Source organism: Musca vetustissima, unplaced genomic scaffold, assembly GCF_032173495.1.
Source record: "Musca vetustissima isolate MV318-11 ecotype Yass unplaced genomic scaffold, APGP_CSIRO_Mvet_v1 utg6724, whole genome shotgun sequence".
In the NCBI taxonomy this organism is placed as follows: Eukaryota; Metazoa; Arthropoda; class Insecta; order Diptera; family Muscidae; genus Musca; species Musca vetustissima.
In genome coordinates this window covers 652,159-669,017 of record NW_026885980.1, presented here as the reverse complement: position 1 = coordinate 669,017, position 16,859 = coordinate 652,159, and the positions used below count along the sequence as shown (strand labels likewise).

The 16,859-nt window shown below is 34.1% G+C and overlaps 2 protein-coding genes across 7 annotated transcripts in view; one reads left to right on the top strand and one right to left on the bottom strand.

Annotated features, from left to right (window-relative positions):
- Nucleotides 1-429: 429 nt before the first annotated feature.
- Nucleotides 430-7,756, bottom strand: LOC133333367 (muscle-specific homeobox protein tinman). Its single transcript, XM_061541678.1, has 3 exons — nucleotides 7,578-7,756; nucleotides 1,271-2,025; nucleotides 430-878 (listed from the first exon to the last, which is right to left on the bottom strand). The coding sequence occupies exons 1-3, from the start codon at nucleotides 7,754-7,756 to the stop codon at nucleotides 484-486; spliced, it is 1,329 nt and encodes a 442-aa protein (XP_061397662.1). The 3' UTR covers nucleotides 430-483.
- A 6,180-nt stretch (nucleotides 7,757-13,936) lies between these two features.
- Nucleotides 13,937-16,859, top strand: part of LOC133333372 (modifier of mdg4-like) — a 37,546-nt gene continuing 34,623 nt past the window's right edge. For all 6 annotated transcript variants that reach the window (XM_061541686.1, XM_061541685.1, XM_061541687.1 and 3 more), the window contains exons 1-3: nucleotides 13,937-14,221; nucleotides 14,293-14,432; nucleotides 15,766-16,702. In XM_061541686.1, the coding sequence (XP_061397670.1) occupies nucleotides 14,008-14,221; nucleotides 14,293-14,432; nucleotides 15,766-16,702 (1,291 nt within the window). In that variant the 5' untranslated portion in view covers nucleotides 13,937-14,007. The remainder of the gene's footprint in view (nucleotides 14,222-14,292; nucleotides 14,433-15,765; nucleotides 16,703-16,859) is intronic.

The following is a 16,859-nucleotide window of genomic DNA, read 5'->3' as shown; positions in this document are numbered from 1 at the left end:
TTTTAGAAAATTTCCAATGGCTTAGTCTAGATTGATTGGCAGATCGTTGGAACGAATGATTGAATGAACTAGCTTAGAATTAGGAGTTACTTAATGTTAGCTATTTAGGCACAATTTGTTGTTGTTGTTTCTTATGTTATTAATATATAAATTTTATTACATGTTTTTTTTATAAAAATTACTATAAAAATATGTTTTTGTTGTTGTTTTAGTTATTATATTTGTTTTAAATTCATGAGAGGTACAATCGATCGACTACGAGTACTGTAGTTTTAGGTAGTGGCGAATGTTTGTTTTTCTTTCGATAACTATAATTAATAATAATAATAAAAATAAAACAAAAAAATGACTAAGTTTTCTTCTTCTACTTTTTCGTTTGTTAATCTTAAACCATGCTATTCTAAATAATAAATAATTTAAAAATTTGTATAATTAATAAAAAAACAGAAAAATAAAAATTAATAATAATTATTGCTTAATGTTTTACATTGTATGCTGCGCATGTGGATGTGTGTGCATGTGATGCGCCGTCGCAGTTTGTTGCATCAAATGATTGGCAGCATGATGACCCCACATGGAAATGTTCTGCGGTGGCAATTCAGCAGCTTTGTGTTTCAGGGAGGCTGGTTCTTCGATCTCACCGCGTTTCGATTTGTAGCGACGATTTTGAAACCAAATTTTCACCTGTGTCGGTGAGAGATTTAATTTTTGGGCGATGGCTTCTCGCTCAGCCCCGGTGAGGTATTTTTTCATACGGAATCTACACTCCAGCTCTAATACTTGGGCCTGTGAGAACAATACACGTGGCTTACGTTTCGATCGTGGTTTACCATTTTTACGTAGTTCCGATTTGGATGATGTCACTTGTGATATATCTTCTGAAAGGAAACAAAGGAGAGGGGGAAGGTAAATAATTAGTAAAAATTTCGTAAATTTAAAAATAGGAATAAAAGGGCCTAAATTTTTAGGGACTGATTTAAACGAAAGATTGCTAGGGTGGTTCCTCTAGATAATTTTTTTTCTTTGTATCGTCTGTGATAATCCGAACATAATTTTAGTATTTTGAGAACAAAGGTTAATAGTATTGAAATAGCGTTTTATACTCAATAAGTTTATTAAAATGTTGAATATTATTTATTTGGAGACCTTAATTTCCTTAAATCTTTAGAAACATTCCTAAAAATTCTCTCATTTTTTCATACAATTCTGAAGTATAACCTTCCCCTAAATATTCGATAATATAATATCTAAAATTGTCAATTCTACTTACTTCTTTTACTCAAATCCGCCGATCTTGCAACCAACGATGCCTGCTCATACAATGGTCCCGCTGGCAAACCCGTCGAAATATTTCTCAGCGAATTCGAATTATTTGCCGTCTCCATAAGACTTTGTAGATTGGCGGGAGGTGGATTATTATTAGTGTTATTGGTATTGCCGATTGGTGACTTTTTCTGTCCCGACGAGGGGGTATTCAAATCGACTTCTGTCGAACTATTCAGATCCAAGGTTGGGGAGGGTGTTACATACGGCGTGGGTACATATTCACTCTTCACACTTGACTGGGTCAAATCGATGTGGGACATATGATGAGAGGGTAGAGTTGTTGCCACTGTACCATTTTGTGGGGCCACATGCGTTTGATAGGCATCCGTACCATAACCGTTATATTGATGATACATTGGCTGGGTACTTTGCAGTGGATAACCTGGTGGCTGATATGTTGCTGTGGGTGGAACATAGTAGGGATGAGCTGCAGCAGCAGCAGCCGCCACTGCAGCAGTATTATACCCCTGATAACCTTGATGGGCATGAGGATGGGTTGTCGGGGCGGCGTGTGTCGCATGTGTGATTAGGGGCGTTGTGTTGTAGTCCTGATAGCTGGAATAGAATTGGGCCGGTGATGGACCGCCAGCCGATGGCGGTAAGTGATGACCATGTGGCACCATGGGTGACAGCGTATGAGAAGGATCGTAGCCGCGGGTATCGTAGTCGTTAGAATATCCAGAATTGGCCTGTAAAGGGCTGTAACGAGAACACACAAAAACACAAAACAAATTTTGAGATTAGTAAACAGAATAACAGCAACAAAAGTATTACAAAATTAACTATTTTTTCACAATTTCCGTTTCCTAAGACGCCGTATGTTGTGCTAAGTGGGAAAAGGTTTTGCCCGCTGTGACCATATGTGGACCAAGCGCCCACACACACGCTACACACATTCTCCTACTCTGTACAATGAAAGTCTTGTGAAATTTGTTGTCGCCTCTGTAATTTTTTTCGGTTGGGTTTTTTTTTTTTGTAAATCGATCAATGCTTACTGTGACATCATTTCATGGTTCATTTTCAATTTAGTGAATGAATGATGTTTCGTCGACACATTTCATGAATAGCAACTGGGCGACAATGAAAGTTGGAAAAAAGTAACTATTGGAACAGAGCACTAGGCACGCACACATAAACATGATCTACTGCACACATGGTAAGCGTTTTTTTTTTCTATTTTTCGTTTTACTGTCTGACACACAGAGTACTTCCACTAACCGTCTGTACCGTTTCAGGCCGCAACAACAACCAAACTGGTCATCTCTGGCCAGAAAAAGTCGTTAACTACCTTCGCTGGTAATGTTCTGTCCGTTCAATGTTATTTCTAGTTTGATTTATCCACCCAGCCAGCCATACCATCCATTCACATGCATATGTGTGACTGTGAGGCTGCGACAGTGACAGTCCGTCCGCATGGCTGTTTGTCTGGCCAGGCCTGACTCGGCTGCTGTGGCTTTGTGTATGAGTTTGAATATTTTTTGTGTTATTATTATTTTTATTATTTTTATTTCTTCCCAAAAGATCAGCAGAAACAAAAATTATTATAATTCTCACATAATGATTTGACAAAAATGAAAAGTAAACATTCAGAAAACCCAAAACTCAGAAACAAAAAAAAATCACAAAAAAATAAACGAACGCTTTGTGGCACAAAATGATCTTGGGTTTGATGTCGTAGTCGTACGATGTTGTCGTCATTGTAAGTCTCAGTTGGTTGTTTGTATCTTTTTTTCAGTTCTCTCGCTCTCTTCTCAATCGATTCTATATATAGTGTAGTTAAATATTGATCGTGTTGTTGTTGTCATTTTCATATTTTTTTTGGAACGTCCTTTCTTCTACTCGTTAGCATGTTGTTATTGCACAGTGGGACAATGAAGGTTAATTACTGTTTAAGGGCAAAACTAAAATAATTTATTTTTATATCCGGAACAATGAGTTGTAGTGTTTGGTAAATTTGTCGCTTTGTTTGCAAAACCTTCATAATGAAAATCGGACATATTGATCCAAGTTGGAGGTTTTAATAGTATTTTCCAACCGAAGTGTCATTTAACAGAACATATTTAATGTTGGACAATAAATGTTCGAGTTATTAATATTCTTTCAAGTAGCCAGAAAGGGGTGGATTTATAAAAATATTTTTAAGGCCTGGATTTAGGCACTGTTTTTTTAATATTTTTTAAGGCCTGGATTTGAATAGGCGTAGATTTTTTTAAATATTTTTTGGATAGATGTCTTAAAAAATAATTTTAGATAAGTTCAAAGTCAACATGTGGACTTTGATTTCTATAAATATTTTTAAGCATACCTAGAGATATATTTTTGAGCCCACTGTACCCCATTTAACATATACACTTGTATGTCAGGTCAAACCCCGTACAATAACCGTATAACAGATACCCACAACAACACTATTTGTTGGTGATGGATGATGAGGTATAAAAACGAAGAGCAAGAAGAAGATGCATGTGATAGTTGGCCTGTCATCATGTTTTTATAGGATTTCTCATCATACGGGTTATTTTGAATATTTATACAAAACCCACAAAAAAGACAACAACTTATTTGTACGCAAACGTACAAATAATTCTGTTTGTCTGTCTGTACGTTTAAACGCCTGTCAGTATCTCTGTCCGTCTGACCATCTAACTACACTCCAGCTATGGTACGGTCGGTGTGTATTTTTTTCGACTAAAGTAAATATTATTTTCTTAAGAATTATTCACGTTCATCAACGGCAGCAGCAGCAGCCGTGATCTTAGTAAACGTCTGTCCAACCCTCCGAACGGGCCCAGCCAACGCTTGTCAATGGTCGATGTTAGAAAAGGCGTTATTATTATATTATTGGTAAATAATAGCGTTAGATGGACAGGCACAATGGCATGGAAAAACAAAACACAAAGACAACAAAACCACAGTCGTACGTAGAGAAGAAGATCGAAAAGAAGTAACAAGATCATCTGGATTTAGGTTCGAAACTATTGCTGTTCGGCGAGACTACGATGGTGTTACAAACTACAAACCCTACATCCACTATTGCCATAAGCTGCTGCTGCTGTTGGTTGGCTATTTGACTGTTGTTGTTGTTTTTGCTGCTGCTGGCTTACCATTGGATAAATATTAACTTTTCTACAAGATTTATAACGAAAACACCAAAAAACACAATGGTCATCTTGGTGGGATGGATGGATGCTGGATGTTGATGATGATATGATGCAGACAGATATTATGCGATGAGTTTGACCTTTTGTTTTTCCAGTTATTTCTGGGAGGTAGTTTGTTAAACGTTTATTGTTGTACATAGTCGATATGTGGATGTATGTTTGTATGTAATTATATTATACAAATGATCGTGTTGATCGTCGTCGTCCTCATCATCGTTATTATAATAATTATGACAACGATGATATGCTGATATTGTCTGCCAGTCAGACAATGGCGACTTGTCATCGTGTCCCTTATTTTAATATGGGGTTTTTGTGACGCAGAAATTTGAGTATAAATTTCCTAGAAATCTTTTGTTTTCTTTTTTTTCAACAGTAGAAGGGAGCACTTTACAAAAAGAAAAACTTAATAGATATCTATTCAGCCATTGACGGACGGACGTCAATCCGCCCATCTATACACCTAGCAAAGCATATGTTTGAAAAGTTTAATTTGTTGTAGTTGTTATTGTGGGTTTCTCACACATTGTTTTGTAACAAACAAATTGTTGTATTTCGAAGAAGAAGAATATTTATTCGCTTGCAATGACCCATGTAAATGCTTTGTATTGTTTTATTGTAAGTCCATTATAAATTTAATTGTATATTTAGACGTATGGCCCTTTGAAAACTACTCTGGTGTTATTTTGCATATTTTAAAAATCCCTATGACTAAATTATAGAAATGATCATTTAAAAAATGTATAGAGGGGGTGTTTAGGTTTTGTCCGATCATGTTAATTAGAAGATAACCAGTATTTGTCATAATTTGCCTATCAAAATTTATAACATTCTACTTGTTTTGACAGACTGAGGTAATTTAGAACTAATTCTAATTCCTTCTTTTCTTAAAATATCTAAAATATATTTGCATTTATTAGGATGGGGAAGAAGAAATCCATTATGAAAATTTCAATAAAATCCGAGAAATTATCGAAGTTGACCGGTATATTAGCAGTCATAACATCGCCCAGTAGCTAAAAATCGACTGTTTAAACCATTTACACAAAGCTGGATTCAAAAAGTAGCTCGATGTTTGGGTGTCACATCAATTAACAGAAAAAAAATAGGATGGATCGAATTTCCATCTGCGAAGCCTTCTTGAACGGATGGTGACTGCAGATGAGAAATGGATCACATACGATAACCCTGTGCGAAAGCGATCGTGGTCAAAGAACGGCGAAGCACCTCAAACGGTGACCAAACCAGGAAGGTTCTGCTATGCATTTGGTGGGACTAAATGGAATTATTTATTATGCGTTGCTTCCATATGGCCAAAAACTAAATTCTGATCTCTATTGTCAACAACTGGACCGTTTGAAGATAGCAATTGACCAGAAACGGCCAGAATTGGCCAACAGGAGAGGTGTCGTGGTCACACACATCTACAGTGACTCGCCAGAAACTTCCGGGGCTTGATTGGGGAGTTTTAATGCATCCGCCATATAGTCCAGACTTTGCACCAAGCGATTATCATATTTTTCTTGCATTGCAATAATTCTTTAATGATAAAAATTGGTATCTAGCGAGGATTGTGAAAATCGACTACTAGAGTTTTTTTCAAATAGAGAGCTGGTCTTCTATGAGAGAGGCATTATGATGTACATTTGGTGCAAACCTTACTTGATACAAAGGCCTAGAAATCTTAAATTCGTCTTTCACATCCCAAAAAAAAATTAATTTTTGGGATGCACTATTTTTTGGATATACATATCAGTTTTAGACGGATTTGGGAAAGTCAAAACTAAATTTTTGTCAGATTTTACAAAGTGAATTAACTTGATGTACGATTATATACTCAAATTTCCGAACTATGTATATCCATGGCTTATAAGACAGAGTATCAAACCTGATATTTGGTTTAATCGGATTCACGGATTATCATTACCAAAATCAGGGCAATTTCTCTTAACTGTAATAAAATAGTGGTTCAGTGATAAAAATAAAAGTTAGTGGCGATTAAGAAGGCGATATTTTAAACGCCACTCATTTGGTGCCAAGGTCCTTTCAAAAGGTCAGGTTAGTGAATTTATTTTAATTTTTAATCTTTTTGGTCGAAAGCTTCATGGTAATATTACATTTTATACGAAAAATTAAAGTAACAAATAAAATATTTATGTTTCAAAAATGAATATTAGACGGAACATGTTTTCCTCATGTGTAGTCTCGCAATAAAAAAATATTCAATCCATTTTTAGTACAGCCAACTACTACTACTACTTTGCAACCCCTTTTTGGAGGAAATCGACAATCTAGATGTATATAGTTTTTTTTTTTTTAAGTTCGTTATAATTATAAATGCGAAACTGAAGTGCACCACTTGAGTGAGCTATGTTTTGACATTTGAAAAATATGAAAAAAAAAACAAAACTACTTAAAAAAATCAAACTCTAAAACTGTGGTTTCTGAAATTGCCGAGGAGTTATGAATGTTTGTAGCCGAAAAAAAAATTCAAATAAAATATTGGCATATTTTATTTACTATTCATTGTTACTGTTGTTGTTATTTGTGTATAAATATTGATGGGAATATTTTGCGTGGAAGTTTAAGGTAAATGTATTTCATATAAGATATATAAGTTTATATTTAGCAAACGTGAAGGGAAGATATTTTTCAGGTATTAGTGCAAGCAAAAAATAATGAAATGATGCAAGTATATACTAGAAAATACCTAATTGTAATATCAGTAACATAACCGACGGCTTCAAAAATTTGATATGAAAAATAAACGGTTTTATACGCCTTATTTTTATTGCTGTTTTATTTGTGAAATGGTCCGAATCTTTATAATAAAAAGCCCCTCTTAAAAATAACTAAAGTCCCGAACTTAATGTTTTAAGCTGCGTCCATGTCATTTAACCGACGGAGCATAGATTAGAATGAAGGACTTCAATTTAATTGGTATTTACTAATAATGGAATGTATTAGCAAATGTTTCATTAAATATTTTCAGAGCCAAGTCCTATTTAGCACAGCCAATAACTTAATATTTTTTTTTAAAGAAAACCTTTACGCATTTTCCAATTAGTACATTAACATCAACAAACTTACCTTTCCATTGTACCATACGCTTCGTAGTCTTCGTTTTGATTAACCATATTCAATATATCCTTAACTGAGAATGGAGTATTATTTAGGGAATCTGGATTGGTTATACTCCCGGGACTTGGTTGATTGTAATCGTAGTAACCTTGAGGTACTTGTGCCGACTGCTGTTGATGTTGTAACATAATGTGCGGCAATTAATTGTTAAATTCAAATTGTTCCTTCTCTTTGTGTATGTTTTTTTTTTAATATTCTTTGTATCACAAACACTTAATTGTTTCTTTTTAATATTATTTTCCTGTTTCTTTTTTTGCAGTATTTATTTTTTTTTTTTTCTTTGCAATATTCTTTTGTTCGTCACATAAGTATAATAGAACTAATAATAATAAGTATAAGCACCAACAAATAAAAACACTTGAGCACTTTAAGAGGACCAACGAACGACCGGGGCCACTTTTAGCATGAATAGCGAAATTGTTTTATTATTTTGCACTTGCGCGATATCTTCTAATTGTTCTGCGGTGGACTTGCTCTAAATTGTCAACTCAGGCGAAGAGACAAGAGTGGAGTAGTTGGAATCGATTGTAAATTTGAAGTGTCGAACGGAAGGCGGCGAGGAAGAGGAAGGAAATGCCGTTCGTCGTTTATTGAATGGCAACGCGTGCGTGTGTGTGCGCAATTTGTCAGCACATCTAAACAACTGATTGAAATTCCTTAGCACACGAGTGCCTAGTTAATTAACTGTAAAAGGCAGCAACGAAATCAGCTACCACCATCGTCGGTACCACCACCACTGCTACTACTACCATTACAACCAGCACCAGCAATTTCATTTCAATCCACCCTCTCGCAACCGAAGGCACGAACGAACAAACGAATAAGATCTCGTCCAACAACAATGTAAGCGATGCTATGCAACTGTTTCAGACTCTCAGTGTGTTTCCGTAGCAATCGAGGCGGCCATCCGACCAGCCATGTGTGTCCAACCGAACTGGTTTGGGAAAAATTAAAAATGGCTGCAACATTCAGCCACCAATGAGAGCACTTGAAACGCACACAAGCATTTGATTGTTTCTCCCCTCTTGACGAGTCAATGAATGTTTCAATTCCGATGAGTTCCACGTAGTTTGTTTAGAAATTCACACACAATCTGTACGTGTATACGTGTGTCGCTGACTGTGTAACAGCATGTAAGTGGTGTGTGTGTGTCTGTCTATTTAACTCCCATTCACTTCAAGTACACGCACTCTCTGATTGTTTGTATTTATGAATGTTTGTTGTTGCTGTTGATGGCTCTTCCTTAACGGACATAACCGTGTATTGTCGTTCGTTTCACTCATGGTCTTTAAGTGGCGCCTTTTTGTTGTTGTTGCTGTTGGTATTTTGTCGTCATAGGCTTTACTGGGATTTGTTTTTTCCCCTGGGTTTTTTTGCTTTTTTATTGATTTTACACTTCTGTGGTAATAATTGTCCTTCTTGAAACTCTTCTCAAGCACTTGTCTCAGCCTTGTTAGAGATCACAGAGATTTCGATTTGATGTTATTATGTTTTGCTCTTGTATTGGCCACTACTTGACTTCTGGTTTTCACTAATTGTCTCAATGACTTGATTGTCAAAATAATTTTCCTTTCATTGAGTATGAAGTGCGAAAATATAATGATTTTTATGCTTGCTTTATTATAATCGCAGATAATAGATTTAAAAGTGGCTATTTATTTGAAAATGTAAATGCATTTGAAGGGACAGTTGTTTAAAAATAAATTTAAATACGGAAATTGTTAGTGAAATATACAGAATTATTTGCAATTGATTTGAAATTATTTACGACAGAATCGCTGGGTCTGTTCGTAAATGCAGCACTGGATAATATGACTATTATGCGATACTTTTATGCTTTTTTATTTAAGTAATGAAAATTGTTTTTGCTAAAAATTTTTCGGGGACAAATGCGAGTATATTAATATTTACGTCTGCTTTCAATATTTTTTACACACTTTCAACATTTTTACACAATTCGCAAAGTTTTCCCATTTTTAATTATCAATTATGTCTAAAGTAATGTATATTTGAAATCACGTGAGTGACCGCTATTTTGTGGCTTTTATTTCAAAATACAGAAACCGAAGGGTCTCAATTTTGTTTACCACTGATAGTACGCTTAGAATACTACAAAATGGTATTAAGCGTGAATTGTAACTGCTATAACTTTTGCGAGCAACATTTGATTTCGAATGAGCCTATTTTCCTTAACCTATGAACCAAAAATTTAAAATTTATGAACTTATTTGAAAATTAATTCAATTGTACTTTTCGTATATTCACTATAAATTATTTGTTGAAATTTCGAATTGAAACCAGGTGTGTAAGGTGGGTAATATTCAACATAATATTGTGTAAGGGTCGTACCTAAATTCATGCGTATGCTTACAATTTCATTCACCTCAAAAGTTAAATACATTTATTTGAATGAATGTTACCAAAATACACATTGCGTATAAAAATATTAAGTTGAAAATTTTCAACATTGACAATGCGTTTTCATTGAAAAATTTGTTATTTTACAACAATAAGTGTAAAAAGTGTGATTTAAGAAGAAGAACAACAAAATTAAAATTTTGTATTAAAAAATTTTAAAAATTTTAAAAAATGTATTAAAAAAAATAATAATTGATATTGATGTATGTCAAACCACCACAAAAAAGTGGATCATTCAGAATTGTAGACGGCAAGAACATTTATGTCTAGATGATTTGCTACACAGAGAACTGGTCAGCCATTCCTAAAGCCTTAGGATAATTTTGAAACATCCAGAAATAAGTTTTATAAGTTTTTTGAATAAAAAAAATTGTGGTGCCAAGGCTATATACAATTATTTTATGGAACGGTCTACACTGCTATATAAAGAATGTATTGTACTACAGTAATCTTAGCACCCATTTAATTGCTCTACTAACGATGAGACTTTTTGTTCTAGTTTGGAGTGTGAATATATAAATGAAAATATACACTATTAAAAAATTTAATTAAACAATTATTATTACATCATCCACAGATGACGATGGCCAATGCATTTCATATCTATGGCTGAAAGGCGAACCTACGAATATAGAACCCAACATTTATTTTGTCACATTACTGTTACAATTACTTTTTTATTATATTTAATACTAAATATCCTAAAGATATATACAAAATTAATTTAGAGTGTACCTTAAAACATATAAAACATATGGTCTGTTCCCGTACTGCAAGAACCTACGAGTTTTTACTATTTTTTCCAATATCATAAAGGAAAAAAGTGTTATTGTAGTAAAAAAATAGTAGATTCTTGCAGTACGGGAACAGACCAATAGGTATACATTTTGTTCAATTCGAATCACTCTCTGAATAACAAAGAATTTTGACCCATAACTAACAATTGAGAGAATATATCGAAAATAAATTAGTTTTGACAGCATGAAAATATTTTTAAAATTTTCAAACTTTTTCAGTAAAATTGAAAATGATGAATGAAAAGTAAAAAATTTTCTTATTTTTATATATGCAAGTAATTTTTGTAATCAACATAATGCAACGTGCCTTTCTTTCCCTTTGGTTCTACTTAACGTATAACAGCCTTACCTAAAATTCAACTCGTTCGTTCGACGTTTTTCACCACAAAAGTAGAACACGTGTATTTATATGAATGTTACCGAAATACGCCGAACGTACAAAATTTCATGTTGAAAATTTTCAACTTTGACAGAACGTATTTTTCATTCAGGAAATTTGAAATTTCGAATGATAACTAAAAATATGTGGATTAATTAATCCACCTAAATTTATTATAAAATATAAATTAATCCAATAAATTTTCAATTTAGTTTTGCGGGTTGTATTATTTGCTTGCAGATATGTATTCGACATATTTGGGTAATACGGCCGTACACAACATTTTGCCATAGTGAGGAAGTTTAATATTTTTACGCCCCGTCGGATTTAAGGTAACGTTGTAAAACGAGAAAGAAATGTGGGGAAAGTCAAACAAAAATTCTCCAATTTTTTATATGTGACATTTTACAATTGCGAAAATATGAAAATTTATTTAAAACTACAATATTTTCAGAAAAAATGGAAAACATGAATTAAAAGTAAATAGATAATTCTGAGAGCGAACTACGTTGTTCGAGTGCCGTCAGAACATGGCTTTATAGTGAACATATTTCCTGGTTCCGATGTTTTAAGACATATTTTTCATACAAATATTTACTCTTGTAGCGAATTACGGATATAGCGAACTTTTTTATAACGAACTATTTATTCGGTCCCATCTTTCAGTTTTCATTTATTTTAATTCGGTTATAACGAACTTGCCATAAATATACAAAATACTTAACGATAACAAACTTGCTCAAAAATTAATTTATAGCTATCGCTGGCAACCTTCACAAATATCTCAGGCTCATCAAATGAAAAGAGAACCAGCTAAAGTATTGCCAAAAAGGACACAAAAATTACATATTTTGGAACTTACTTTTTTTCTGCTAATCCTTGAATTTGCCTGGATATAACGAACTTTGTCTATAACAAACTAATTTGCTCGGGCCCTACTAGTTCGCTATAACGGTACTTTAATGTATAAAGGATCTCGGCTGATTTTAAGTATTTTGATTTTCCACCTTATGTGGAGGTCAAATTCGACCCGGCAGAACTTAACGACATTATTATTGTTTTATTATTATTTACTATCATTTCCCGCGTCTTTTATAATAAATATGAAAAAATAATAATAATTGAGCAATTAGGGGGAAAATAATAACATTGGTTAAAAATACATATGAACACACAATAATAAGAACAGAATACTGCACGCATACTTTCAATATCTGTAAAATAAAACAAATATTGCATGCGGCAAAAATGTCAATGTTATATTCGCTCATGTGATCAGGCTTAATGATGTGCATGAACAAACTATGTACGTTACGTGTCACACTAATCGCAGCCAAATTACCCCCACTGCAACAGCCAATCAACATCGAGCTTCTAAAATTTTAGTACACAACATACAGACAAATTCTTCGTTAAATTTGTTAGAGTTACCAACTGTATATACAAAAACAAGTATTGCCATTTTGTTTTCTATATTACAGATGCATTTTTTAGGTTGTGTACACATAATGGAATCTTACAAATATTTTTGCAAAGGAGTAATGATTTAATAGTGTTGAAATATTTCCCGGTAATTCAATTAATGTCGCTGCATATTTTTTTTAAGAATTCCAATAACAACAACGCTTACATACATGGCAAATTAATGAAGGTAAAATTACTTGACGAAATTAACAAAAACTGTAGTAAGGTATAATGCTTTATTTATTATATATTTTTTTATAATTTTATTAAATAAGGAAAATACCGAGAAAAATGAATGCTGTCAAGTTATTTTCATAATATAATAAGATTATAATAATATTTATTTCCAAATACTCTGAATGCTGTAATGTTGGATTTTACATTAACTTACCTCTTGTTATTATACCATAGAAATCAATTCTCTTCATACCTGTGTTGATGTACGTTTACAGGGAACGTGTTCAAAGATAAAGGTTTTATCAACATGGTCATTTATTTGATATATAAAGAAAGGAAATGCAACTCCAACAAAAATTAAATTATGATTTATCATAAAACACAATTATATATACATTTTTTTATTCTTTGTTCACCAAAGAATAAAAAATCAAATAAAAGTAAAATGAAAATTGTAAATAATGTTGGTGAACAATACGAAAATAACAAAACATTTTAAACATAAACATAAAGCTAAACATTTTTCCATTCAAGTTTAGTAAAAATTATATATATTTTGTCCTAAAAAAAAGACAAATGTTAACAAAAACTCTTCATGTAAAGGTCCCTTCATTTCTTTAGAGCAAGTAACAGGGTTGTATTTTCTGGGTATTATTTCAATTACTGAGTAACCACTACTCGTTGTAGTTAAGTGCATGTATAGTAAAATGGCGACTTAACGAAACTCGATACACAAAATACGGGCATCATCGTCTCATTCATTCGTAGAAAATTGTCGTGAGCATATCGTCGTACCGCTAAAGAAAATATTGAAGATTATAGAATTTTCTATTTTTTACTAATAGAAAAAAAGGTTAACTAAAATATTTTATTGTAAGTATTTTATGTTATAAAAATGTGTACTAAATTTAAGCAAATAAAGTGAGTGAAGAAATGTTGAAACTATAAACACATATAGTTATGGTTGCATATTATACCTAATTGAAAAAATGCTCACATTTTATTTTGCTTAAAAATGTTCAATTTCGATGGTATCGAATTTGTTTATTGATGATCATTTTTATTTCATATATTTCCAGTTGAAGTGTGAGAACAAATAAAAGCAGATTTGGGTACGCTACAGTAAATAGTGTTACCTTACAATATGGCGGACGACGAGCAGTTCTCGTTGTGCTGGAACAATTTTAATAGCAATTTGTCAGCGGGTTTCCATGAATCGCTGTGCCGTGGTGATCTGGTGGATGTGACGCTGGCGGCAGAGGGGCAGTTTGTCAAGGCTCATCGTCTTGTTTTGTCCGTCTGTTCGCCCTATTTTCGCAAGATGTTCACTCAAATGCCAGCCAATCAACATGCCTTTGGTAAGTGTTTTGTTTAAGTAAATTTACTTGGCAGAAAAAAATAATGGTTTTCTCTTTTTTCCCCCATGTAGTTTTTCTAAAGGATGTAAGCCACACGGCTCTAAAAGATCTCATCCAATTTATGTATTGTGGAGAGGTGAATGTAAAGCAGGAGGCACTACCAGCTTTTATAAGTACAGCAGAGGCTCTACAAATCAAAGGCTTAACAGATGTAAGTACTGCAACGAATACAGACAGACGTCTTGTAGACACACATTTTTTGTTGGTCGGTTGGTTTTGTTTTTATTTCAATTCTGTTTTGGCTAGAATGTTCGTTTTTCGTTTCGTTTTATAAATGTGTATCATTTTACCGCGCTTTTGGTGCTTGATTCTGCAACTTCGTGGTGGTTGCGTGGGTTTGTGTGTTTAGTCAAACATAGTTGGGTACGATGTGTGTGTATATGTGTTTATTGATTTTGCGTCGAAGCGCAACTGTACATACAGTACAGAATATTTGTGTGTATAATTAAGGTCCCTTGCAGTGTTATTGGGGTAGAAATTTGAAATACCCTTTTTAGGAATTCTATTTGTTTTTAAAATGTGCGATAGTATGTATCAATAGTTTAATATAACCCGTACACATATATTTTACTGCATTTTCTATAACAAACGCTATGAGCATCATGTCCTCAAGCAGATGAAGCCGTTTTATACATGTTATATTCAGGTAAATATGCTCCATAGCTGAAATGTAGATTATTTAAAAATAATAATAAAATGAGTACAGATACACTACTTTGCAAACATTGTCGACGGTCAGTATTTTTATTTTCTTTCAAAACAAGTTTTTGGGTCAGTTGAGAATTTTCACTTGTCAGTATTCAAGTATTAAGGTAAGAGTTCTGTAAATTAATGTGATTTTAATGTATACCGTACTTTTGTTTAACAGTTTCGTACTTGTATTATAATCCATCATTAAAAAAAGTAATTTATTTCGCTTACGATTTGGGCAAACTGGTATCCATCCTACTATCGACAGGATAATCTATAATCGGAAAATAATTAAAATTTGGGAATACGTCTTCAATTTTAAAATAAATTTATTGTAAATGAATCCAATCCTTGCAACAAATTATTATGTTGGTTTGTTTCTTGTTTTAGTCCCCATGTAATCATACCAACTGATTTGTATGCCTTCGCTACATTTTCCATTATAGAGGATTTTCAATATGTATATTTTAAATTGTCAGAACTTAATTTTAAATCAGAAAACCTAAAGCATTGTATTGACATTTCTTTTACAATTCTTGTACGAAAAATCTAATGGTTTTTGGATATTATGGCAGATCTTATAGTTCTGATCCAGCAATTTCACTCGTTATTGGTAACTACAATTATTTACCTCCCAATCTATACTCAAGGTCCCTTATTTTGGTAGTCTTCCAACTTCAGACTTTTGTATATATGTAGCAATATAGGTTGTGCGACAATAAAAACTAATTTCTCGATTTCGATTCATATGCACATTTTAATTATCCTTTTTTCCATTTTTTAAATCTTTTCAGAGTGATCCTCCACAATCTCAAACACCTCCTGAACCCTCAACACCCACGCCGCAAATTCAGCCCCAACAAATACAAAATCCGGCACGGGTGCGGCAACGTACTTCAACGGCCCGATCATATAAAATAGAAACAGTTGACGATTCCGGCGACGATTCAAAACAAACGACACAAATAGTCATTCAAACAACAGCGCCAAACCACCCACCACAGGCAACAATAACGACGCAGGCACCCCAGCAACAACATCATCACCACCATCAGCAGCAACAGCCTCCCCAACAACAGCATATTCAACAGCAGCCAATGCAAACGCAAACTCACCAATTGACCAGCGTTAGCTTACCAACGGCCACGACTACAACAACAGCCGTAGTAGCACATAAACGACCCGCCCAACGTACAAATCTTGGTAGTGTGCCGCACATTAAGAGAACCAAGAGCACAATCGATCCTCTAGAGGCTTCAGACGCTAGCGTTGCAACACAACAAATCAATGTACAAACCGCTGTGGTGACGTCCGATGTGACCAAATCCCAGGCACAACACCACCATCAGCAGCAACAACATCAAACACAATCGCACCACCATCATCAACAGCAGTCCCAGCCTCAGCAACAGAGCAATGAGCCCGAATACATTGACTTGCCCATAGAATTGCCGACCAAATCTGAACCGGACTATGTTGAAGATGCTGGCGATGTGGACCAAGGCGAACAAGATGGTACCTATGTGGAGGACGAGTCATACGGTGATATGCGTTACGATGAAAGTTATTTCACAGAGGGTGAGGACGCTGCTGGTGGACATGCGGCGACGGGAGGAACAACGAATACAAGTGCCACGGCTACCACTTCAAAGGCTATCATTAAATCACAACCTCTCTCCGATTCGTCGTACATGGATACAACAGGAGATCAAGGAAACAGTGATGCACAAGGTTGGTTGACATTCCTTAAAAACACACACGGATCTAATGTTTTCCCCCAAAACGCTTGAGCGCTAGTCGCCAGTGTATTTGTTGTGAAAACATTTATATTTGTGTGCAATTAAAAGAAGTATATTATTTCCTAGTCATAAGCAAATGGTGGTTCAGG